At 40.9% G+C, this 27,043-nt stretch overlaps 2 protein-coding genes across 2 annotated transcripts in view; one reads left to right on the top strand and one right to left on the bottom strand.

Annotated features, from left to right (window-relative positions):
* Positions 1-1,823: 1,823 nt before the first annotated feature.
* On the top strand, positions 1,824-2,536 carry LOC131232850 (uncharacterized protein PAM68-like). The gene has a single exon (XM_058229344.1). The coding sequence runs from the start codon at positions 1,925-1,927 to the stop codon at positions 2,495-2,497; it is 573 nt and encodes a 190-aa protein (XP_058085327.1). The 5' UTR covers positions 1,824-1,924; the 3' UTR covers positions 2,498-2,536.
* A 1,792-nt stretch (positions 2,537-4,328) lies between these two features.
* LOC131232320 (C-terminal binding protein AN-like) overlaps positions 4,329-27,043 on the bottom strand; it is a 31,221-nt gene continuing 8,506 nt past the window's right edge. Inside the window, exons 2-9 of the mRNA XM_058228556.1 lie at positions 26,375-26,602; positions 19,903-20,541; positions 16,734-16,902; positions 16,449-16,579; positions 9,785-10,588; positions 9,596-9,643; positions 6,380-6,496; positions 4,329-4,654 (exon numbers count right to left, since the gene is read on the bottom strand). Coding sequence (XP_058084539.1) covers positions 4,583-4,654; positions 6,380-6,496; positions 9,596-9,643; positions 9,785-10,588; positions 16,449-16,579; positions 16,734-16,902; positions 19,903-20,541; positions 26,375-26,602 — 2,208 coding nt within the window. The 3' untranslated portion in view covers positions 4,329-4,582. The remainder of the gene's footprint in view (positions 4,655-6,379; positions 6,497-9,595; positions 9,644-9,784; positions 10,589-16,448; positions 16,580-16,733; positions 16,903-19,902; positions 20,542-26,374; positions 26,603-27,043) is intronic.

Below are 27,043 nucleotides of genomic sequence, written 5' to 3'. Positions count from 1 at the left end.
TCTCAACCCAAGCCCAACCCAAGTGGGCTCCGTCAGGTTGCTCGGGTGGATACATGCTAATATTTTCGTTATTACATTAATCTATTATATTTTCAATATACGTCTAATTTTTTGTACATATAATTTTATTAATTATATATGTAGTTATTTATCATAAAGAATTTCATTGTTTCTAATCAAATAAGCTAAAATATAGGACAACTACTACTTTAAAAGTTGTGTTGTGTAGCACGCAATCTATTTGGGAGAGAGAAATCCAACGTATCTCATTAGCTTTGAATCATCGAAAATGACGTGGACCAATGAAAACTCAATGGCATGGAAATTCTTGTGCCTTCGACACAGATGATCCGCACTCAGTTATAATTTATAACTTACATATCGATTGGGTTCGGGTTGGGTCGGGTAACCCGAGACCTCAACCCCAGCCCGACCCAACTTTTATCAAGTTGGTGTTTGTACAGCCCAAGCTCGAGACCATACCCGATGCATCCTGCCCAAGCCCAACCCAATGTTGAACCCGCCCAACTTTCAGCCCTACTGTTTCAATAGATACCACGGTTTCCTCAACTTAGTGGACACGGAGTGAGTACTACTCCAGATGGCTACAGCTCAGCCCTGGCTAAGGTTTTGAGGGGTCACCATGATGTATGAGTTTTATCCACGCTAACCGTCTAAGTTTTCTTTATCATTTAAGGGCGTGCACCAAGATGAAGTAGATCCAAGACTTAAGTAGACTATATGGTGGAGATTAAACGTATATATCACGGTGTGCCCTACAGATCCCCTGACAGGACCTTCCGTCTTTAGCCAGGTCCTGCTAGGGATAGTACCCAGTCCGCTACCCAATTTAGTTGGCCACGTTTACAATTTCTGCGTTTATGAGTATCAAGCATCGTACGCTGCCAGAGTATAACTCCCCATTTAGCATGCATCTTAGCCTTCAGAGTGAAGGGCACATCCGTCATTATGGAAAAGAAGGTAAACCAGGAAAAATAAAATAAAAATCCTTAAATATCAGGTGGGAATTATAACATATGCGGCCGGCATCTGTGCGCAGTATAAATAGGTTTCCAATTCTGACAAGTGGGCCCATGGTTCCATTAATCCAGACCATTGGTCTGTTGTGTCCCGCATTGAATGGGCATGCCTCCAAAATATTCCAGATTGGGACATGTCATCTACAAATGTCACTACTCTTTCTCATTTGAATACAGAACGTTCTATTGACCAGAAACCTGAAGGCTATGATTAACCCATAAAGGAGATTTGATACTCATAAACAATCCACAGTGGGACACAAGTGATCAATGGTCTTGATTACCGAACCATGGGCTCTCATTGACAAATCGACAATCGTTGTATACTCCACAAAGACATGGACCTCGTACCATGTAACTTCTCACATCAGATATTGGAAGAAATATCTGCCCCATAATGCACATCCATTCATATCTTCCGATAAGATTGTAATACATGGAGGACTCCTTTGTTAGTTCCACACCATTTTAAAAATGGCGGTGACATTCAAATGTACACATTGCAAAGGTTTAAGACGATCCATACCATCCAAACTGCTAACCCAACTGTACATGACGCGTCACCAAACAAATTGCACTGAGAAGATTGTATTAGCCATCTGACTTTCTGTCCTTCGAATTTGGAGCACTCACTGCTTTACTTTTAACCATCCATTTAATGACCAAGAGTTGAATGGTTAGAATTGATTGAATAGTGTGATTTTAGAGACATGCTCCGTCTACAATTTGAGTGGTCTGGATAGCTGCAAATCAGTGTAAAATATGAGGAGAATGAGCCACCACCAATTTTTAAATGGTGAAAAAAATAACATAAGAGTCTTGACCGTAACACATACATACATCTAGTGTTGCATTCAAAACACAGGATAGGGCTGTATTCAAACATGAACACTTTGGTTTGTCTAAGGTCAAAACCTCTCTACACCAAAAGTACAATTCCATGCATGAAAAGAAGCCCAACCCAACACCCTACAGCCATCCACAGCCCTTACAATCCCCTACATACACCATACTCTGCAAGAGCAAGACCTCCACAGGCCGGTGCCAAAGGATTCGGCGTTCCGGTCCCGGACAAGTACAGAAGACGAGAAGACAAAGAAGAAGAAGAAGAAGCATCTAACAAGAACGAGGGTGGAGATGAGGACGAGGACGCAATACCGCAAGTGGTATTCGAAAGGATGTTGGTCCGGATCGTGTTCTACGTGGGAGCTCCCATGGCAACGGGCGTTGGCCTACTGTACTTGTTAGGAGTTCTCAAGGAGCAGCGCGTATGGGACGCGCCTGTCTGGCTACCATTTCTGACAGCATTGCTAGCCTTTGGAACGTCAGCGCTGGGGATTGCCTACGGGACTTTATCAACTAGTTGGGATCCTGATAAGAAGGGAACATTGCTTGGATGGGAAGAAGCTCAAAAGAATTGGCCTGAGCTGTGGAAAGAAGAGAGTGAGAAGAGATGATGAACTCTAGGAGAATGTTTCTTACTTTCATATATTTTTATAATTTTCTTTCCTTTCTTTTCTTCCTTTTTTTTTTTTTTTTGTCTAGTGTTGTTAGTGTGTGGTTTCAGATTCTTCAAACATGTAATGATATGTTTGCTATCATAGTTCAAAAACCCCAAAACTCGATTTGGCTCAATGTTCAGCTGGGTTGGGTTGACTCGAAGACTCATTCAACTCAACTCGATACTTAACTAACACTCATTGATAGGACATAATAATATATTTTAAAATAATAATAATAATAATAATAATAAATCACTGATGTTGAGCAATCCTAGCCACCCATTGGAGGGCTTTCCTCATCAAACATCAGTGTTTCAATTTCTTTTTAACCATGTGATTTGTCAAAAGTCCTTGGATTGGTGAGTGAGATAATCCAGCTTTGACATAATACCCGTCTATGGCTGGAGATATGTGCCCACTTGGAAGGTTTTCCAAGACAACGTTGTGATTAGGAACCCGCAGATCGGGCCACATTGAGGGGAAGTGGGAGATTGGGACAGCTCCTCCATCGGGCCACACCATATGTAGGCCCTGACCCAAAATCAGCCCTTCATTTTTTTCATCAAACAAGCAGTTGGGTCATCCAACCAGCATGAGTTTGGGGAACGCCGTGCATATCTGGCCCAGTCTGATGGATACATGATTAAGGGTATGTTTGGCTGCACCAAATATCATGAAATTTTGCACCAAATTATACTGATTAATCATGAAATATCATGTAACATTTCATGATATTTGGTTACCAAACGAACCCTAGAAAGAAAAAGAGGGGTGATGATCCCTTGTGAAATCCTCTCTCTGATAATACAAGAGACTATCTCAGAATGACATCAAAGAATGAAAAACACATTTCTAATATTGAGACATGCACTCTTGATTTTATCAATATTTAGGCCGTGTTTGGATGCACAGACCAATTCAATTGCGAATATTCAGTTTTATTGAGTGAAAACAACAAGAGTTGATAACATTTCCTAGTGTGTGTGTAATTTGGAAGTTGAAATTCCAAATCGAACATGAAAGTATGATTGCAATTTGGAGCCAACATCCACAACATGAATGCTGGGTACATTACAATGTAGCAAGGCCAACAACTGCAATCCAATTCGATATAGCATCTGTGACACAAGGAAGGGCGTGATAAGGTGATGAGGTCGATTGACATCTTCCTTGATCGATAAATACCTTGAATCCACTAGGTGCTCTTGAATCGATAAATACCTTGAATCCACAAGGTGCTTTTGAATCCACCAAAGAAAATCTCAAATCCACAAGAAGAAATAAAATTTCTAAGAAGTTTTAATTGTTCAATTTAAGAATTACCTCTAAAAACAAGTTTAACATCCTCAAATAACCCTAACCAAATTCTAAAATGCAATTAAAAGAGTCCTAATCAAATAAGGAAAAAAAAATTCCAGAAAACGTGCAATTTTCTGCGGTCCATCAACCTGTTGAAATGACTAAAAATGTCCAGAGACTAAAACAGGGAATTCTGTGAATTGCAACCTGTTGACCCAATCTGTTGACCTGTTGAACGGTATTTCAACCTGTCTAAACTGGCATAAATCAGCCAGCAAGCAATCTAAAATTTCTGACGGAATTTGAACCTGTCAACCAGATCTGAAGACTGGTCGAACTATGCTGAATTTTGTCGATTTCTCTTTGGGCTTCTTCCGGTCCATGTGTGTTAGGAACGTGCTTGATCATCATCCTACATCAATCTAAATGCACCTTTAACACTCGTGTGATTATTGTGAAACAAAGGCTTTTAACTTTTAAACACTACTGCATCCGAATCAATCACTATTTCATTTATAAAGGACATACAATAGATCACTGGACTACATGAGAGATTCAAAAGGAAATCCTCTCTATACATTAAAATAACTTTCAAATAGCTAAATAGAAGCCCACAACATATGGAGAATGCAGATTCACCTGTTTTTCTCACTTTCAACTGAGTACTTTACAAAGTCTCTCGTGGGAATACAAACTGAAAGTTGAGTGGCGTTGGGGACTAGCAGGTTCCTCCTGAGTCGCCTAATCCAGCCAGCGAGTAACTCCATCTTCACCCACCACCGCAAGAATCTCAACGCATACATCCAAAGCGGCCTGCATCTCGAGACAAATGGTAGCAGATGAGAAACCCATATCATTGGTTCACCAAAACTTCAAACATGTGTGTGTGTGACGTGACAACAGGAATGACATGGCAGTAAATGAACTCATTTTGTTCATATTCACTGCTTTTTGGATAGAGGTTTTCCAGCATTCCTTGCCTCCTTTTTCTGATAAATAATAATAATTATGTTAAATAAATATTAATCAGACTATGGGGAAGGAAACCCCAATGGAAAGAATCTCCCTTGAAAACTCCTTGGCTATTGACAGTATTCCCATCTCCACTTATGCAGTGATGCAGTGAACTACACGTAGCTCACCACTTGAGCCTGAGCACATGGTGATCCAGACAATTCATCCAGCATGTTCACTTTTGATTGCCAAGTGGCAAAAATTCTGCCAATTAGAATATCTTCATCATCTATAAAAAGAACAGTTAAAAGCAGCAATCTCCATCTCAACACATTTGCATAAACAGTTACGGATCTCTGTTCAGTGGGATATTTAATATTTTCCAAGGGAGGCTCACTAGATTGAACAGTTTAAATCACCATGTGATGAGGCACAAGGGTGGCAAGTGGCAACAGGAGCAACAAATAGCCAGCAATCGTGCAAAATTCTTTTGGAAAGGGTTAACCTAAATGGGAAGGAGAATGCACTAATATGAGGGGAAAGGGAACTGGATTATTCCCCTTTACAAATGAATTCTTTTCAATTCATTATCATCATAATCATCATCCCAGATATTTTGGGTTAGCTTTCTCCACTTCTCAATGTAGAAACTCTACGTGGTGCCAAATCTAGGTTCCATAGAATGAGCAAATGAGGTCTGGCAAGAGCCTCAAATTGGATTAGATTTCCACCCAATAACAGCTTGATGCATGATAGAGCACTACAAGATTACCTACTATGTCTGATCTTGCTACCATGTCCTATAAGCAAGGTATCATCACAAAATGTTAATGGTAAGAACCATTTTCAGTACAGAACCACATGTTCATAGACCATAATAACTTGAAGAACAATGATAAGAACAGAGAAATGCTAACGTCCCCACCTTCATGGGGACATTAGCAACATCCCCAGAGCTTTTGAATAACATGTGGGACACCCAACTATCAATCAGGACAGTTCATTCAATCATACCATTGGGACCAAGCCATGGTGCAAGAATCATGCCGATCGTGATCCTAACCCTTTAAATGGAGCAAAAGTGTTACCACCATCCGCATTTTACAAGCCACGGATCGCATAGTTAGAATCATCAAATCAAAGTGCTACTTCGGAATCATAATTAACCCAGTTGGATCTATCAAATAGATGTTTCAAGGTGATGATTGGACCTAATTTTCTCTGATCAATCTTGGCCCTCCATTTTCCATGGTATTGATTGGATGTATAGGATCATCCAATTGATGTGATTTTTGTACAATGGCTTACCCCTAGTGTATGAGTGAATGGATGGTTCAAATCAACGATTGGGCATTCCAAGTGGCATTCAAGAACTTTAGGGACATTGCTAACGTCCCCATGAAGGTGGGATGTTAGCATTTCCCATAAGAACATGAGCAGTATAGCAGCACCAACACCACCAAAAACAACAACAACACTAACTCCAAATGAATAGTGCACCTTGTAAATCTTATGAAACCAGCAAAATTTATCATGTGACCCTTTACTGCGAAGGAAAAATGTAACAGCACCAAATAAACTCACCAAGGGATTTCTACTGTTGACAAGCCTACACTCCTCAAGCAAAGAACCTTCCCATGTCCAACTCTCCCAAACATCAAAGCTGTGACTTGTGAATACAAATTCCGTTCTCCTATTTATCTGAAAAATCAAAATGGAAAATGTAGCTGGATCCTTAGATAAAACAAGAAAAATTGCTTGCTTGCTTGTCATGAACGACTATTACCAAAATGCTTGTAGGGGAAATATCTAAAACAACCATAAACAAATCCAAAAGCAACCACGGTAATGAGCTCCTAAATTTTACCATAATGAGCCAATTTTGTTAATTTCCTGAATGATTCACAAAAAATCAGCTTCCAGAGACGAAAACCATATAAGGCCTCTTAAATGGTATTAGCAAGAAAAACACCAATACGAGAAACGAGTAAACCAAGTTCTAATACGAGAAAGGAGTAAACCAAGTTCTAATACAAGAAAGGAGTAAACCAAGTTATCAATGCCACAGACATCCATCACTACGACACTAATATATATATATATATATATATATATATATATATATATATATATATATATATATATAAAAGAGCAAAAAATGATTAAGAGATTTTTAAAAAGGGACCAAAGTCCTGATACAAAAAGTTGGACGATAAGGATGTTGAAGCGCAAGATCAACAGCCACATCATTGGTTTCAAGTTGTCATATCACGGGTCCTTGCTCTTGCTCCAGTGGTAGGCTCTTAGGAGTTTCAACACCTGGTCAAGGGTTCGAGTACCCATAGGTGGTGAAATCCCACTAAGGCGTGAGTGTGTGGCAGTGTGTGTGCGTGTGTTAAAAATAATAATAATAAATTTTAAATTTTAAAAAAATGTCATATCACAGTTAACATTTTTTAAAGTTTAACCAAATTGGCATAATCTGAGTTCAAATGGTTTGCAGGTTATACAAAACCATGGACCTTAATGGAGTGCTAGCAAAACCACAGCTGGACAGGGTCCACACTAGAGACTAAGAACTATTAGTAATCCTGTTGCTCAGGGAGAACTGCTTGAGAAGTGAACCATTAACGGACAAGCATCACGTGTGGAAATTAGCAAAACAGACCACTCATGCTGATGCTGGAGCAAGGCCCAGAATGTGGTGAATTTTGTACCTTTTGCTTCTTGTTTCAGTGTCTGAACTTTAGAGACTACTATTTTCTATTTCTTGGAAGATTGCAGTTGCTGATTTTGAAGATTCTCTGAAGATTTTGGAAATGATTTGCTGGATCTACTTCTACTATTTTTTTGCCATTACAATATGGCCAAAACTGTGTAGATAAGAGTTGCTGCTATTTATGATCTTATTAGATTGACCGATCAATCTAAGAGTAGGAAAACTCCTAATTAACTATTCATAAGGACTCTATGGTGTCTTTTAGGGCCTATGAAAAAGGACATTTCCGGGGTTAAAAGGTTGATTCAGTCTTCGTATTCCCTTTTTACTCGCCTACTAGGGATCTCTCACTTGATTAATGACATCGTCTACCATATAAGGGGACCTTATGTCACTCTCTTCGAAGCCATCAGGACACAATATAGACTCAAAATCTGCCAACAATTGCCCACTCTGATACCAAATGTCATAATATGTTGAGGCAGGGATCATGCAAAAACCATATGTGAATGCCATACAAAGGAGTAAAAGCAAAGAATGACAGTACTTAGATATCATGCTCAGTGCTGCCATATGTGACCGTATAAGCAATTATGTGATCGCATGTGCCATTTGGAGAGTGTGGACTGCATTTTTTTCCCTGTTGCAGTCCATAGTCTCCAAAAGAAAGTATGGACCACATATGCCATAGTAGCATATGCAGTTTTTGGATTGTTGAGCTTTATGCGGCCGCATAAGCCATCATTGTTTGGTTATGTTGTATGCAATGGGAAAATGTCCCAACAGTTGGAACTTTTAAAAATTTTTATTATCCCCCCTCCCATAAATATGTATTCATTTGATTAGTCATTAGTTGACTTGTTATAGTGTAAAAGATATAAAACAATTCCCCTCACTTGTAGTATTTTTACAATTCTTTTCCATTTTGCTTTGATTTTTCAGATTTTTTATTTTTTTCAAAAAAAAAGTTTTGAGGGTTGTGCAATCAATATGGTATGACGTAATGGCCTCATCCGATCCGTTATGGGGCAGATATGGGTTTTTCAGTTTTTTTTTCAATAAAAAAAAAATTTTAAAAAAAAAAAAAACGAAACAGTCGTTATGACACATATCGTAAACAAGTCCGTATCCATTACGATACGCCCGTAAAGGCTGATACGTATAGGTAATGGCCATGACCGTTATGTGATATGGGGGTGAAACGGGGCAATTGGCTTTTTGGGACCATATCGGCTGTTATGGTGCCCGTAAAGACTGTTATGGGGTATAACAAACGTTACCTCCGCAACAATCGAAAAATGACCACTTTTTTCATTATTTAAATCCATTTTTCTCCTCTCTTTTTTTCACTTTTCTCATTCCAAAAACTCTCCTAGATCATTGTACAACAGATTTTGACTACTCTTACTATAAAGTTTAAGATTAAAACCGTAGATTGAAGTGATTTAAGAGAATAAAATGATATAGGACAGTTAATGCAGGGACATTTTCACACTGAGGGCGATGTGAAAATGACCCTGCATTATAGAAGCTTCGAGGGCCTTCTTTTCAAAAGATTTAAAAAGTAGTATTTATACCTTGTTTTTCTAGTTCTAATGCTTGATTGTGATGTGTAAACATTAGATACAAATTAATCATGTTAACAAATTCACTAGACAGCCCGATACAACACTCTCACCAAAGAGTGTACCGTTACACCATAAACATGTTGAAAACAAAAAATGAATGCATATTTGGAATATTTACATTATTATGAATTTTCTAGATATTTTTTCAGAATTTTTTGAGCAAAAGAAAATTTTCAACCATTACTGGGGTCATAACGGTCATTATGCCCCTGTATCGGTAATGGTGGTGACCATTACGGTCACCGTTACTGATACAGAATACTTTGATCGTAAAGGTAATGGTGGTAGCCATAACGGCCACCATTACCATTAGGGAATACCTTGGCGATAACATATGCATATTGTCCCCCTTGTGTCGCATGGGATCACGTATGACATTTCACAACATTGACCACACACTCTCATCTAAACACCACAATTAAGGACTAAGGCAAAGTAATCAAGATTCACTACCTGCAATAATTTTCCACCAGCTGCAAAAGATCTCAACCCAATAGTGTCCTGAATAAACAAATTCAAATACCAAATCAGTTAACCAATAAGATTAGCATTACATGTCGCACTTTTGTTTCCATATTAAACTGAAAGATCATAGAGACCGGATGCATTAAAGAAAGGGGAAAAGGTCCCAGGCAACTACACCTTGCTTCTAGAAACAATGAGAAACTGCGTGGCAGGATCCCTTTTCGTGACATTAGACATCGTATCCAGGTACCATCCTCCAGCAGGGACTTTTTGCCTGGACACGTAAAATCCAGGTTGATTTCTTGCGTGTAATGCTATAACATACCCATCTTTCAGCTCACCCAATTTTATACAGAGTCCCTTGCTTAATGTTGCCTGATTTATGGAAGTTGATTCTGGAGCTGATTCAGCAGGGCACGTTTGCCTATTTCTAGAATCTTCTGGGGAAGCGAAACAAGAATTGGAACTTAATGCTTGATCTCTGCCACTTACAACAGTATCATCTTCTAGCTGTGATGAATAATTGCCATCTCTTTCTAATGTGTCTGACTGTTGTTGGGGTTTATGACGTGCAGACCTCTTTTTACCCTTCTTCCCTGACCTGTTATGCTTTCCATCAGATGTACCGGTATCTTGAGAAACACCTGGACCATGAGACTGCACACGAGACTCTGCCAATTGATAAACAGCCTCTTTTTTACTGCATTCTGGAATTAACTGGCTTTCATCTGTAAGTTGCTCGCCATTACTAACCTGCAACATGCTTTCTTTCTCTCGTTTCTCAGATTGATCATCTCCATACCCCGTTTCACTTTTTTCATCGTCATCATCATCATCATCAGAAATGGCATCCTTGGGAATAACTCCATCAAGGAAGTATGTCTGCAATATAGAAGCAGCTTTCTCCCGTATTTCCATCCATACCTCTTCACTATAATCTGTGCTATGGGGTAGGATCAATACATTGGGCATCTCTCTCACCTGAAATGAAGCCAGGATTGGTTAGATCAGCCCCCACCTCCAAAATGGACCCTAAATTCCTTGGCTTACATGAGTTGAAATCCAAGCATCTACCACAACTGACATCCAAGTCCAGCAGATATGGTAATGTATAATGTACATGCATTTGAAATAACCGTTTCAGCAGAAGAGAGAAAAGGAATGCAATAGATAGTGTTCATGCATTTGAAATGACCGAATTTGAAGTGTACATGATAAGAGACAGAGATGAGTAAAAAAATAAAATAAAACAAAATAAAAGAAGACGAATCACAAGAAATTTACTAATGTGAAGACCATCCAAGATAGACCAATCTGATCCAAAAGCTCAATCTAATTCCTATAATAAACAGCAATGTTCTCAAGATTCTAGCTTTGATTTATATTCCCACCCGTACACACATGCACGCAAGCACACACACAAACACGTACAAGCATGTGCACGCACACATATAAGCACACACCCACATGTAACCTGATTTCACTCCATTACAAGACTACTTGATAAAACTAATTACAAATACTGTATATACCGGAAAGACTTCTTCGGTGGCTTTGATACCGGAAGGCAGGATCTTCTCCGATTACAACACTCAAAAATGAAAATCTAATAACAAACTCACTCTCTAGGACAGAAAGCGTCTTGCTATTCAAGACTTGTTCACGATGTAGGACGTGAAGCAAGCATATGCCTATCATAAATGGACCAGAAGAAGTCCAAGAAGGAAATCAACAAAATTCAGCATAGTTCGATTGATCAAGGTCAATCAAGCAGATCGATCGAGTCAATCGATTGATGGAAATTCAAATTTAGATGAAAAGCTTACTGGACACTTTTTTGCTCGGTTTGATCGATCGACAGATCGGATTGATTGATCAGAACAAATTCTATTTTATGGATTTTAGTCTCTGGACCTTTTTACACCCTTTCGATTGATCGACCGATCGACGTAATGCGAAAATTTGCACATTTTTTAGTTTTTATTTCCTTATTCGTTTAGGTCTCTTCTAATTGCGTCTTAGGGTTTGTTTATGGTTATTTAAAGATGCAAACTCGTTTATTTTAATAGATTTTTAATAAAATTCTCAACTTTTCCATTATTTCTCTCGTGGATACGAGAAACTTCTCTTGTGGATTCAAGGTACTTAGCATTCGAGGAAAACGGTGTTTAACCTCATCACACCCATCCCTACATCAGTTTGGTATCAGAGCGAGGTTTCTCCTCGGATCGATGTCTTCTAATGACAAATCGGGTAACAATCCCATGGACAGTGCTCCAAGGAATTATCCTTTAACAGCGGCAGCTTTCAAGGAAGCGCAACGGGAGAATCAGCAAGTCATGCAAGGGTTGCAGGCTGCTCTTGATCGTATGACGAAGGCATTATGGCAACTCCATATTCGTGGCGATAATCCACCTCTCATAAGCATTGGAATTCGCAATCGTGCTGATCAAGGGAAGATGCCCGCGAGGAATTAGAGGATCATGCTTGAAGATGTGGGATCTAGCGACGAATAGATCGATGATATGATCATCCAACACCCCGGCCGAGTCGGCAATCGAGTAGATCGAACGGATCAAGAATTCAGGATGAAAGTCGATCTTCCCAATTTCAACAACCAACTCTACATTGAGGACTTCCTCTATTGGCTGCTTGAAGTTGAGCATTTCTTCAACTACATGGAAATCCTAAAAGAGAAAAAGGTTAAATTGGAGGCTTACAAGTTGAAGGACGGAGCTTTGGCTTGGTGGGAGCAATTTTAGCTCGCATGGACGAAACAAGTGAAGGCACCAATCCACATGTGGCAAGCTCGCATGGATGAGACAAATGAAGGCACCAATCCACACGTGGCAGCGGATGAAACAACTCATGCGGGCGTGATTCCTCTCCAGCGACTACGATCAGGTATTGTTCCAACAATACCAAAATTGACAACAGGGTAGTCGAACAGTAAGAGATTACGCAGAAGAGCTCTGCCATTTGGCGGAGCAGAACGATTTGCTCGAGACTGAATCACAGCAAGTTGTCCAATTCAATGGCGGGTTGCATGTTGCAATCCAGGATCAAGTTCATATGCAACCCATTGGATGATGAATGAAGTGATGAAGCTGGCCACCCGAACGGAAACGCGACTTGAGCGATCCAACACACGGGCCTACCCTACTAATAGGGTAGCCACTGTGGGTCCTTCGCAGGGAGCACCACAGGCCAAGGAAACAAACCTGTAGGGGGGCGCTTCAACCTCCTACACCCGCGAACCAAGAGTCAGGAATCTGGCAAGTGAGACTCCAAAGGGGCGCAACTACTGTTGCTAGTCCAAGCAAGATCCCAAACCCTTGTGGTTGTCCAAAGCCAAAACATTGCTATCGATGTGGCCAACCGGGTCACCTATCAAGCGCGTGTCCCCAGCGACAAGTGGCTAACCTCGCGATTAATGATGGAAGAGCTAAAAACGTAGAGGAAGACCCGGATGTTGATAAAGTGGATCACGCAGTGGATGATAAACCAGATGAAGCAGATTGGACTCCACGAGATCACGTTTAGTCCCTAATAGTGAGACATCTATTGTATTCACTAAAAAAAGTACACCCACAACAATATAACATCTTCCGAACAAGGTGTACGTTGAATCGAAAAGTTTGTGTTGTGATCATAGACAGCGGGAGTAGTGAGAACATCGTCTCCAAGGTCATGATAAAGTTGCAACTAAAAACAGGAAGACATCCCTCCCCACACACGATCAGCTAGATTACGAAAGTCAGCGAGACAACGGTAACTGAACAATGCGCTATATCTATTTCAATTGATAAGCATTATAAGGACCAAGTTGCATGCGACATAGTTGACATGGAGGCTTGTCACATACTACTTGGTCGATCGTGGCAATCAGATCATGACGTCACTCATAAAGGACGAGATAATGTGTATATTTTCATCAAGGATGGCCGAAAAACCATACTCGCCCCTATGGACCCAAATGAGCAATCCGAAACTTCCAAAATAGAAGGGCGTTCTCTCTTAGCCATACAGGACTTTGTGGAGGAATCCAAAGAGACGGGTCAAGTCTATGCACCGATTGTAAAGGGCGAAGAAGTAGAGCCCACAGTTATTCCCGAGAAACTGAAATTGTTGCTGCAAAAATTTAAAGCAATTTGGCCTAATCAACTTCCCGACGGGTTGCCTCCCATGCGAGATTTTCAACACCATATCAACCTTGTCCCATGGTATTCCTTTGAGAGACCATGTCATCCAAGAGGTACATGGAGATGGCATGGAGATGGCATTAGCGATCACCTAGGGTGAGATAAGACAATAGCTTTCTTGGAGGAACGTTACTATTGGCCACAGCTGAAACAAGACGTGAGAAAAGCAGTGCAACGATGACATACGTGTCAGGCATCCAAGAGGTGGTCACAAAACACGGGCCTATACACCCCATTGCATGTCCCTGACGATCCTTGGGAGGATTTGTCTATAGACTTTGTGCTAGGTCTCCCACAAATCCAACGTAGAATGGACTCAACGTTTGTTGTGGTCGACAAATTCTCCAAGATGGCTCATTTCATACCATGCAAGAAGACTATCGACGCTACACGTTGCAAATTTGTTCTTCCGAGAGGTGGTTCGAGTACATGGAGTCCCAAAATCTATCACCTTAGATCGTGACACTAAGTTCATCGGTCACTTTTGGAGGACTTTGTGGAAGCAATTTGACATCAAGCTACAGTTCAGCAATGCATATCATCCGCGAGCAAATGGGTAAACCAAGGTGGTGAATCGTACAATCAGCATTTTGCCTTAGGTCAAGTGGAATTTGCGTTCAACAATATGCAAAACCGACAAATCCCCGTTTGAAGTTGTGTGCAAACGAGTGCCTAAACACTCTTGATTTGATTCCATTGCCCAAGCTACCAGGTGTGAGCGTTGCTGCAGAACATATGGTGGACTGAATACTAAGTATACACGCTGATGTTAAGGCCCATTTGAGAGCATCCAATGACAAGTACAAGGAAAGGGTTGGCACACATCAACGTCCAAAGGTGTTCAATTTGGGCAACAACGTTATGGTTCACCTGCGAAAGGAAAGATTTCCAACCAGGAAGTACAACAAGCTGAAGAATAATAAGATCGGACCAGTACCTATACTTCACAAGATCAATGACAAGTTTATGTCGTTGATTGTCCTAACGACATGGGGATTTCGAGCACATTCAACGTGGCGGACCTGTATGAGTATCATGAACCGGAATCGGAGGATAACTCGAGGATGAGTTTTTTTTTTAAGTGAAGGGGATCTGATGTAGGACGTGAAGCAAGCACGTGCCTATAATAAATAGACCAGAAGAAGTCCAAGAAGGAAATCAACAAAATTCATCATATCTCGATCGATTGAGGTCGATCGAGCATACCAATCGAGTCAATTAATTGATCCATTGGTTGAATCGATCAATCGATGGAAATTCAAATTTAGTTGAAAAGTTTGTTGGATACTTTTTTGCTCAATTTGATCGATCGACAGGTCAAGTGGTCAAGTCGATTGATCGAAAATTTAAGCATTTTTCAGTTTTTATTTCCTTATTTGTTTGGGTCTCTTCTAATTGCATCTTAAGGTTTATTTAGGGTTATTTAAGGATGCAAACTCATTTATTTTGATACCTTTTTAATAAAATTCTCAACTTTTTCATTATTTTTCTCGCATTGTGGATTCAAGGTACTTATCATTCGAGGAAAACGGTGTTCATCAAGGTAAGCTTCCGGATTGTAACTAGCTTCAAGTCCGGACTTCAATCAGTTTCATTTCTACAGATTCCAAAGCCCTTCGAATCCACCAACTTCAAATGCTCTATAACTTAAGAGTCGAGTCCCATTTGCGAACAAGTCTTGAATAGCAAAACATGTTCTGTCCCAGAGAGTGAGTTTGTTCTTAGGTTTTCATTTCTAAGTGTTGTGAGTGTTGTAACCAGAGAAGATCATGCCTTCTGCACGGACACCCAACTCACATGCACGCACACGCACACACATAATAATGATACCAGAAGATCAGTGCGAGTCAAATGAACAAAGAAACTTTTCTGATTTGATTTTTTTAGTAAAATAAAATCTTAATTTTGCAGGATAATCAAGATTTAATTTCAAAATCTGCTCCTGGTGGGATCCACACTTCCAGTCAGCAATTAAAATTCCTGAGTCTTCGACAGGTGCTATTCTAATCTATAAGGTTTTATGTCCACAACTGAAGCAATTTCGTTAGGGTTCAAATTCATACTCAATTCTCAATATGTCATTTGAAATGACTAATTCTATGCAGCTTTGTGAATCTTGTTGCTTCCATCATGTGATCAACTAAATATTTGTAAATGAAGTGGTTGTTAGCATGCCCAGTTCCAAAGTTTAAACTGGTACGGTGCACTCTCATGTTTAACGCTTTGTAGTTCATGTACATTATTCAGGTAACTATCCGAAACTTCTTCGAAGATATTTTCTGACTGCCTTAGGTATGCCAATATTTTCAAATACAGGAATGTCCTTCATAGAATGGGAGCAGATACCAATCGGTCTGATGCACACCAGATATGCATTTGTATGAGAAAAAGAAAGAAAGGGGAATAAAAAAAAACCTATATGGCATTGCAGATTAACCAAAACCAGCAAAGAAATCTTCAAATAAAAAAAATAAAAATTTAAAATTTTAAAAAAAAAAAAACCTAATATCAGCAAATGAAAACAACCCCCTGGAGAGGTGCAAATTCTAGAAAGTAATCCCAATTCAAGTAATGGAACAAGCCTCAATAACCACATATATTCAAGAATGCATTTCGTACCCTAAGGTTAATGCTCATACCCATGCTTCCATCCATTGTGGCCCTTCTGCACCAGCCAGCGCACAACCCGAAATGGTTCCATCAATCAAAAGCTGTTTTAGAGCCCAATCATCTAATAGCTGACTGCTACCTGTATTCACAATAAAAGCCCCTGCATTCAAGCAAATTTATCCTCAATTATATGCGAAGGGATAGTCAGGCATACAGAGCTCAAAAACATTGTTAAATACAACCATAACTTGAAAAGAATACACCTGCTGCATGATGAAAAAACAAAAGAATTGAAAAAATGTCCAGAATATTACCAGGCTTTATGTGCTGTAAGCACTCTGCATTGATAATCTGAACGGTTTCATTTGATACAGCACAATGGAGCGAAACAAGGTCACTTGCTGCAAGCAAATCATTAAGTGTATCCATTCTTCGAGCAGCTGGAGGAAATGTAATAGAAGCTCGTCCTGATTTTCCCTTTCCCTAGAAAAGGTTCAATGAAGCCCAAGTTATAAAGAAACAGATATTGCTTATTGTTGATCAAACAAGAACCATGGGAATTGAATCTTGAATAAGATGCCAACAATATTGAAATCCATTATTTCCACCCCTAATGATTCATTTTCCAAAAAAGAAAAAAAAAAAAAAAAAGGAGCTTCCCATTCAAAGTCAATTAATAATAAATAAATAAATAAATTTGTTCATATGAGAATGCCTCCAATCTTGAACTATAGTTGGACAAAGCGTGAAGAGTAGCAGCAACAAATCCGGTTGCGGGAGCAGGGAAGCATCTCCTTCAAAATGTAAGAAAGTATAGATAGGTAGGAAGGAGCGAGAGCGAGTGTCCAAAGTGGAGATTCAAAGCAAGAGTGGCACCTAGTTAGAAGGATCCTGCAACAAAGTCTTGAACCATACAAGTTGCCGGAGAAAAGCATTTTGACCATCCAATGAGGGGACCTATGTTGTTCCATGACAATCTGCAAACAAGGAAATGGACTTCCTTGTCCATCATCTTGTGATTAGACAAGGATCCAAGATATAATCGTCATCTCATAGGCCTCATTCCAACGAACTGGGGCCAAGATGTTCCATAATGGTAACAGTGGCCGCCATTACTGTTATGATACGGGCTGAAACGACCTCGCTTTTTTCTTTCTTTTTTTTCCTTATTTTTTCTTTTTCTTTTTCTTTTTTTCTAAAGATCTATTTCAAGACCATTGCAGGTCATTTTTTGTGTAACAGCCGTTTCAGCCTCGTTACGCGTAACGGTTACAACCATTACTGTTACGTAACCGTTTTGGCATACCATGACTAGGGTTGGCTACCTGAATCCTGCTCCGCCATTCCACTCTATTAAGGGCCACAAGGATCCAGGATATATTTTAATTGAAGGGTTGTTTGGACAATGGAACTCTCCACATTAGTTCCACGGACACTAAGTTCCAAGCAAGAGAGTTCGTGGACAGAAATATTTACTTTGGACAGAAATATTTACTTTTATAAGAACTAATTTTCTCTACTTTACTCGTTTCTTCTTGAAGTAGAGTTTTTACCTGATCAATTCTATGGGAATCCAAATGCTAGAACACTAGTCAAATGGAACTTGAGTTCTTAAGTGGAGATTTCAACATATCCAAACAACAGCTAGAGCACCTTCCAAAATTATTCTTTCCCTAATAATTACGCATTTACTTTTTTCCTTCTTTTGAAAGGTCATAAATGCCCCATTTTAGCTAACTCCCACACCCTACACTTTCCCTTCCCAAATAAATCCTACTGCTTGCCTGATTTAGGAATTTGCAGTTGTTACTGACATAGTTTTTAACATATCACTGCCTCTACCAAAATACCCCTTTCTGGATAAATGTTCCATGTCGACAACCCCATCCAAGAACCTCCTCTAACATATCCACTTACACATCCACTACCCGTGCATTGTTGTACTTCAAGCTACAATACCACCCTAGCCTTCCTTTTATCCACCACCTTGATGCAAGAGGGGAATATCAACTGCTTCCGCATAAATATGAGGAACACCTTCAACCTCTACCAATAACATAAGCAAAACCCAACCATGTCAGAAGCTACTTCCAAAAGACATGGAAAACTATGATGCCTGGATACTTCAGAATAGGTAACATATCTGTGTCATATCACGTTCGGTACTTCAATTTTATGTGTAAATTTCGCATCCATAGCATGTTCATGCCACATCTGTGGCAAATCCACAACATATCTGAGAATAGAAAAGCAGGAGGGCTCAAGTACAAGTAGAGCATTTCACCTGCGATGATCTAAGCAGGCCCCCTACTTTGGTGAAAGGAGAACAACAACAGATCTCTACCCAACAATTAACCCTCTGATACAATGGTATTCCAACTGAAACTCACCCATCTCTTTACCTAAATTCATCCATTTATGACAACCTCCAACTTGAAATTTTCGCCCAACAAAAAGGTCCGAGACTTCAAGAGCTTTCTCCTCGTGTTTTCTTTTTATGGAATGACAGTTCAAGAGCTTTTTCCTCGTCCATTTCTTTTAGCACTTTCAAGAGTTTTCCCTTTGCTGACTAGAACTCCCCCAGAAGGACCATGACTCCTTCCCTGTCATTCTCCTCCAAACAAGTTCCCCAAAGTCCTTGCATTGCTTTCGAAAACCAGTAAGATAGGAATGTACTCCAAGTGGGTCAAGCAATTCAAATCTAACATCATATGCCACCATATCTCACCGAATGGTGATTTTCCAGTAGACCACCCACCCATTGTCTTTAGATAGAAAGCTAGAAAACGTGTAATTTCACACTGCTTTCTAAGTCTTCTTTAAAGGGTTCTACAGACTCGTAATTTACAGGAGAACTCAATATCCATTCTAACAGCTTTCAGGAAAAAACACATTTACAGCCTGTTTGGATGCACCCTCAAAAGGGGGGTTTGACACTTAAATGCCATTTTGGACCAAACTGCAGTTCCTCTTGAGCACTTGGATGCACTTTCGCAAACCTCATCTGGTCACCCACTCATCAAAATAGGCACTAAAAAGCACACTTGCAATCGTGGAACCCCCTTTTAATGAAACTCCATTTTGTGGAAGTTGTCCAATGAAGTGCCCTCAAACAACATTTTGAATGGAAACATATCGAGGCTACCCAGCATCCAAAAGACACCACAATTGGAACAGCACAGGAAATTGACATTGAGCAGACCATCTGTTTTTCATCAAAACCTGCACCTGAAATAAACATTCTGTTCATTTCATCGAGAAGTCAAGATGCTTGGTTTATGCATTTTTATTTTTATTTTTTTTGCAAACACCAATCCCGCCCAACCACCATCTCAAGACACCCAAATGCAGTCTTAGTTCGAAAGAATCAACAATTACAGACATTTCAAAATGTACTTGAACCATCAAAAACGAGAGAGAGAGAGAGAGAGAGAGAGAGAGAGAGAGAGAGAGATTTGATAATGGTGGGGAATTACAGTGTACCTCATGGACATCCAAGTAGAGTACACTCATCTTGAAAGCCAGACTCCGAGCTGCCAATGATCGTGCAGATGCAGATCTCCCGACAATCCCAAGCACCAGCCCCCTGCACCGTCGCATCCCGCGACAGAGCGGTTGCAGCGACCCCAGCCATCCCGATGCCGAGAAGGCGTGCCGGGAGAGGAGGTGGGTCCGGCGGAGAAGGCCCAGGAAGAGGGCCATGACGGTGTCGGCGACCTCCTCAGCCCGGCTGGCGTCGACGTGGACGAGCCGGAGGCCGAGGTCGGCGGCAAGGGAGGAGTCTACGGCCCGGTCGGAGGACCCGAGGCAGAGGATGAGCTGACGGGAGTGGAGGCGGCGCTGGGCGGCGCGGGGGAGGAAAGCGAGAGAGTGGAGGAGGACGGCCGCGGCGGGCTCGATCCGGCCATCGGTGATGCGGTCCAGGGACACGTGTTCGACCGTGGCGAGGCCAGAGAGGGCGTCCTGCTCGAGCGTGGCGATGTCCTCGATGCAATTGAGGGAGACGACGAGCGGGAGTGACTGAGTCGACTCGGCCGATTTGGTGGTGCCATTGTGGTGGTGTGGGTGCACCGTTCTTCTGTGACTCGCACCGCTTTCCATCATTTCTCTCTCTTTTCTTCCTCAGCCATCTGCTGCTGGGTGCTGGTGTTTCTTCCCGGGGCTGTTTTGGGACTTTTGAGTGGGATACACTGCAATGATGTGTAGATTAAGTTTAACCCACGACGCGATATGTGGGGCCCATCGTTAAGTATGCATCAAATCCTATCCGTCCATCATGTGTGATCCCTCTCGTGTTCTCATTAGTCCTAAAGATCATGCCTATCTAAAACTTATGTAGGACACACCATGCAAAATCATGCATACAAGTTATAAAATCACTTGGCGTTGACCCACCTGATCTTTGGAATGGTCTAGTTTTGGGTATTCATTCATTCTGTTGGGACGCATATTTTGAATGGATTAGATGTAATATGCAAAGGACGATGGGTTCGACGCAGAATCTCGAAGTATTTTAACGGTATGCGTCTGCATCCTAACTTTTCCCAGTGGGTGTGGTCCACTGAGTTTTTGATCGGCCTAAATTTTATCCTTAAGTTATAAAATGATAGGTCTCACATGATAGACGGATTGGATTTTATGTAAAAGATACTGAAGCTTACACACGTCATGTTGTAGGTTGAGCTTAGCCGTCCGATGCTTTATAGGGGATCTGGCCTCGTGTCCTTTTCAGTTTTTAATTCTGCATTTTTTCTATATTTCTGCTTCATCACTGGTTGTTAAGCTGTGGTGCCTGATCCACGGAAGCGGATTGCCTGCTGAGTAAACTCTGTGGGGCCCACTATGATTTATGTATTTTATCCACTCCGTCCATCCATTTTACCAGATAATTTTATGGATTTAGTCCAAAAATGAATCATATCCAAATCTCAATTAGACCACACCACAGTGTGAATTGAACGTATACCATTGAAAAATTCTTAGTGGCCACAGAAGTTTTAGATCAATCTGATATTTGTGTTTTCCCTTCACCATAGCATTTTGATCTGATGAACAGGTTAGATGACAAATAAACATCATGTGGGCCCTAGAAGGATTTCAACGGTGAAAAATCATTATTCCCACTGTTTCCTGTGGAATGGCCCATTTGAGCGTTGGATATACTACAATTTTTGGCTCAACCTCTAAAATGACGTGAAAAAACGGATGGACGGCGTGGATGAACTACATACATTCATGGTGGGCCTAACGTAGTTTCACAATCAGAATCAAATGAATAGTGGCCTCGTTGCTAAAGGATCATAGCCCGGACCATCTAATTTCACTTTATCATTTTGGACTGCTGCAAACTGTATTAGTAATCGTTCATTTGTCAGATACCAAATGGACGGTGATTATTGTTCAATCAGTATAATTTTATATGCATATTGCATCGACGACAACGTCGACAAGCTCCGCTATTGGACCGTCGTGTGTAAGTTTGCCAAAGAGATGTCAGATGAGAAACTACAACCTAAAATTGGTGGTGAACGATCACGAACTTTTCTGCGTCTGCTTCTCCACATTCTTAAAAATTAGCTCCGTAGACGCTTTCCTTTTATGCCTCTTTTATTTATTTATTTATTTAGCTAGGTCAGGTAGATTTTGTCAGGGTCGAATAAAATAAAAAATGGTGGATGCTATGTCGCATCTATAGTAAAAAATTACCGTCTACCATGACATTGCCGGTAGTGAGTCTCTAATCTACGGTGTTATGTGGACCCCACCATGAATAATGTGATTTATCCATTTCCCTTTCATCCATTTTTCTAGCTCATTTTAGAGCATGAGCCTGGGCCATATAAAAATCTCAACTGAACCACAACACAGGAAACAGTAGTGGTTAATCACTCACTGTTAAAAACTTCCTGGGCTACAAAAGTTTTATATCAAATTAATAGTTTTTAGTTTTTCATTCATCGTAAGTGTTGTGACCTAACCAACAACAGTGTCAAATAAGTGTAACAGCGAGCCTTACAAAGTTTGTAATGATAAACATTAAATCATTACTATTTTCCTGTAGTGTGGTCCACTCGAGATTCAAATGTGCCTCATTTTTTACTTTTTACAATGATTTAAAAAAAAAAAAAAAAAAATGGACTGAATGGTGTGGATAAGACATACACATGATCGTAGGCCCACATGATTGTGGGTATGCAATCCACTTCCCTCTGTAAGCCAGGCCTGCAGTACCAGATTGCCTGTTTGGTCGGTACTGGTCAGTGCTATGTGAGCCCTTCTAAAATAAAGTAGATCCAAATCCCAGGTGAGCTAAACTACATGTAATAATAATCAGTGAACACCGGCCATTAAAAACACTTCCTGAAGCTTCAAAAGTTTGACATCAAGTTGATATTTGTGTTTTCCTTTCATAAATATCTGATTAGCCTTAGCAGTAGGTTGGATGATAAATAAACATTACAACAAGCTTTAAGGATGTTTTTCCTATGGTGGGGTCCATCTGAGATCATTTTTTTTTTTAAATCATGCCCTAAAATGACATGTAAGGTCAGGTGGATGACATATAAAACAAATACATCAGGGTGGTTTCACAGAGCACGACCAGTAGATACATCCCATCAGTAAGCAATCCGCGTCCCGCTGTACCTGCCGGTGCAAGTGGGAATAAATCCGACTCGAGCGCACACGTGCGACGGAGAGCCGTTCATCAACCCGGCCCACCGTGTTTGTTCCCTTGTCCAACAATCACATGTCTGCTCATCAAATGGGTCAACCGTGTGCATCTTGAAAATTTGACCAAGGGTTTATGTTCTAGATGTAGGTGTGGATCACATGATGAGCAGACGGTGCAACTTTCGGGCCAGTAAATATAAAGGAGGAGCGTGCATGATGAACGGCTCAGATCCTTGATAAGTATGATGCAATTACATTATGTCCATCCGCGAGTACCATTTGCAGTTATCTTGTCCTTTTCATTAGCTACCTTTGCATTCATCTTATCCTTTTCGTTACGTACCTTTGCTCACAAGAAATAAGAACCAGGTGAATAACGTCGTAGGTTGGTGATGTATACTAATAACCCCCCAAACACGTATAACGCCACTCCGCAACTCACCGTCAAAGTGAGACGTCTTGACCGACTAAGTTCCTTTCACCCGTCCATTTGTTTCCCAGTAGATGGTATATCCCACCTGAGGGAGAATTGAGATGCTCCCCCACATGTGCCAGCGTGTATAGGCACTACCTGTTAGACACGTGTGGGGGTGAACAAGCACTGATGTCGGTTGAGGAAGCGGATTGTCTGATGACTGGTGACCGAATCACTCTGTAGTGCCCGGTCACCACGCAATCCCCGTCCATCCGCATCCGCTTTAAAAACTTAAAAAGAGTCAAAAACTTCAACATGATTGATGACCCCCATACGCACCTTCACGCCTGACATGGAGCGTTCATGGAACATCTGAGCCACTCATAGGGTGGGCCCACCGAGCAGATGACCTGAAGCAAATATCAGGAAAGTCGACTCATCAGGTGGGCCGCAAGCGAACACTGAACAATGCCCGGTTGGCAGTTTCTCCATTCTTTTCCTTAATAGAGGTGGCCCACCTGATGAGTACCTGGACTTTGCGCCAGGTCATCAGCAGGGTGGGTCTCAGCTCACAATCGGCTCAGATGGGGGAGGTTGGCATGTCTGGCGTGGGTGATGTTGAGAGTCGAGACCTCTTTTGTTGCTCGTTGATGGTTGTGTGTCATCTTCCAACTTGCTTTTTAAGGACCCTAATGATGGGATCCAACAGTTCCTCTTTAACTCTTAGAGAAGCTTTATGGAAGTCTTCAAGATAAAGCCAAAGGACCTTATGTGGCCCACATGATTGAGTAGACAAAGCATATTCTCAGCGAGCCATTCCGGAAGAATTGCCTTCATGGATTTCGTATGGTTTGCCGGGTTGCAAATATGCACTTCAATCCGCCTTTGCGTTGATCACGGTAGCATTTCTCCGCTTAGAGCAAGATTCAAAAATCGGATTTGAAATAATAAATCGTTCACCACCGATTATAGCCTTGCATCAGGCTGTTCTGGAGGATACGTTAGCCCTTAACAAATGTGTAAGTGTAACTGGTTCAAATATGTTATAGTGCTCCTAATTGCATTTAGGTACTTGGACAGTCCATAAGTCCATATCCAGACTACTAATTAGGTTACCATGCAAATATGACAACAATCTGACAAATATTAACCATTTGATGAATGTCCTTCAATATGGAAGGCAAATATGCTGACATAAAATAGTCCCAATAAATAATCTCATCAGTGTGATGTTGCATGGTAGTTTATGAAATGTGTTCTGGACTTAATATACAGTTCAGATTATTCGATTTTACCGTCCAAGTGAAGATATGCAAATAGGAGCACTATAATTTACAATGCTCTGAAAGTAACGGAGCATTTCCCTTCAAAGACAAAAAGATTCCACAAATTTTTACCATGGATAATGCTGTGTTTGGTTGCGCCAGATTGAATGAAATTTCATGATTAATCAGTCTAATTTGGTGGAAATTTTCATGATACTTTATGACATGTGGTGCAACCAAACATGGCCCCTAAAGCAAAACAACACATGGCAGCGCACATGAATTCAGATGCACTTCAAAACCAGGAGAAAAGTCCCATACCTTGAGTTGGCCCAAGGGATAAAAATTTAATTTATATCGAGTCTAATTTGGTGGAAATTTTCATGATACTTTATGACATGTGGTGCAACCAAACATGGCCCCTAAAGCAAAACAACACATGGCAGCGCACTAGGGATCGACACCAAGACCTCAAGTGTTGAAACGAGGTATCTCCACTTAGCCTGCCAGTTGAGCTGTGGATCTGGTTGTATCGAGTGGGTGGTTCTAGCCACAGATGAAATGCCATCTTCTTCGCTGTTGGAACTAGAGGTGTACACGAGTCGAGCCGAACCGAACTTTGCCCAGCTCATGCTCGGCTCGACCTTCAAGCTCGAAACAACAACTGTACTCGGCTCGTCCGAGTTCAAGCAGAATTTTCGAGTCCGAACGAGCTATGGCAGAGACAGAGGCACTAGGCAGGGCAGGGACGCTGAACAGCGCGAGGTGGCCACTGGACAAGGCAATGCGAGCGGGAGAGAGAGAGAGAGAGAGAGAGAGAGAGAGAAGAAGAAGAAGAAGAAGAAGAATGGTAAGGGAAATCGCGACCGGGCAGGGCAGAGACCGCCGAACGATCGCTGTGGCCACCAGAAAGGTTGCCGGACAGTTGAAGGAAGAAGAACAGTGAGGCAATCGAGCAGCTAAAACTTGAGAGAGAGAGAGAGGTAAGAAGGGTAATGACTGATGAGAGATAGGGGAACGAAGAGAGGGATTTTATTTTATTTTATTTTATTAAGGAGACCGAACAAGCGTTAGGATGGCTGATGGGAGATTGGGTTGATTTTTAAAGGGAATATATACCCTACCAAGTCGAGTTCGAGTATTATTCGAGTCGAGCCGAGTCGAGCAAGGGCAAGCTCGAGCTCGACTCAAATTCATTTCGAGCACCAAAAAACAGCTCAACTCAGTTCAAACTCAGCTTCGATCCGAGTTGAGCTTATTCGAGTCGAGTCGAGCGAGTTAGCAAGCTTTTGCTGCTCGTGTACAGCTCTAGTTGGAACAATCAAATCAATTTATGTTACATTCAACGAAATCATACTATCAATTAAAACAACATACATGGATAAAAGATTGTCCTCAAACTACAAGAATGAGATGGGAAAGAGCGGTAATTTTTCAAGAGCTTTTTTTTTTTCTTCCTAATCAAGAAAGCCTCGATCATTAATAATAGACTGTACAATCTCCACCCCATGTGCCAAAACTCATCATACCTACATGAGATATTATAGGGAATCAACCACTTTATGAAACAAAATCTTGTGGTTCCTTAATTCGCTGGGAGTTAGAAAAACCGCCTCTTGAAGGTTCTGGTCGTTGCCTGATATGAGCGCATGAGTAGTCCGACACCAATGCCGATCCCCAAACACATCCCCAGGCCAATTCCGACGCCAACTCTCACCCCAGCATTGAACCAAGTGAGCTGGCCATCATCATCAGAGTACCTACCTTCGGGATAGAAATCGTGCCCAATTTTCCCTTCCGAATCATATCCATCACTTTCCCCGTCAGTGACCTGTGAAAATCCCAAAATAAGAAAGATTAAGAGTAGCACATGTTTACCAAATAATTTTATGCATTGTAAATACCAAGTAAAAAATAGAGCCTTCCAAAAGTATCCAACAAATCTAATGACCTCAGGATTTGTAATTTATTAAGGAAAGAGAAGCAGATAAGTATTACAAAATTTAACCTGTCTGTGTTGTATGAAAACATACTTGTACATAATTTACTAGGATACGGCAAATACAGACAGTATATGAAATTCACATATTAAAATAATAATAAAAAGTACATTTGAGGGAATGCCCCTCCTACATGAAAACAAGTATTAAAACCTGCTCTTCAAGGCAAGCAGGGTCTTGCAAAAATGCCAACACATGCCTCACAGAAAAGAATAGATGCACCTGCTGCAAAACTACCATGTATGTTTTGAAGGACTTCCAAAATCTTTGTC

The sequence above is a fragment of the Magnolia sinica genome, chromosome 18 (assembly GCF_029962835.1).
Source record: "Magnolia sinica isolate HGM2019 chromosome 18, MsV1, whole genome shotgun sequence".
Taxonomy (NCBI): domain Eukaryota; kingdom Viridiplantae; phylum Streptophyta; class Magnoliopsida; order Magnoliales; family Magnoliaceae; genus Magnolia; species Magnolia sinica.
This window is presented reverse-complemented; position numbering and strand designations above follow the sequence as displayed.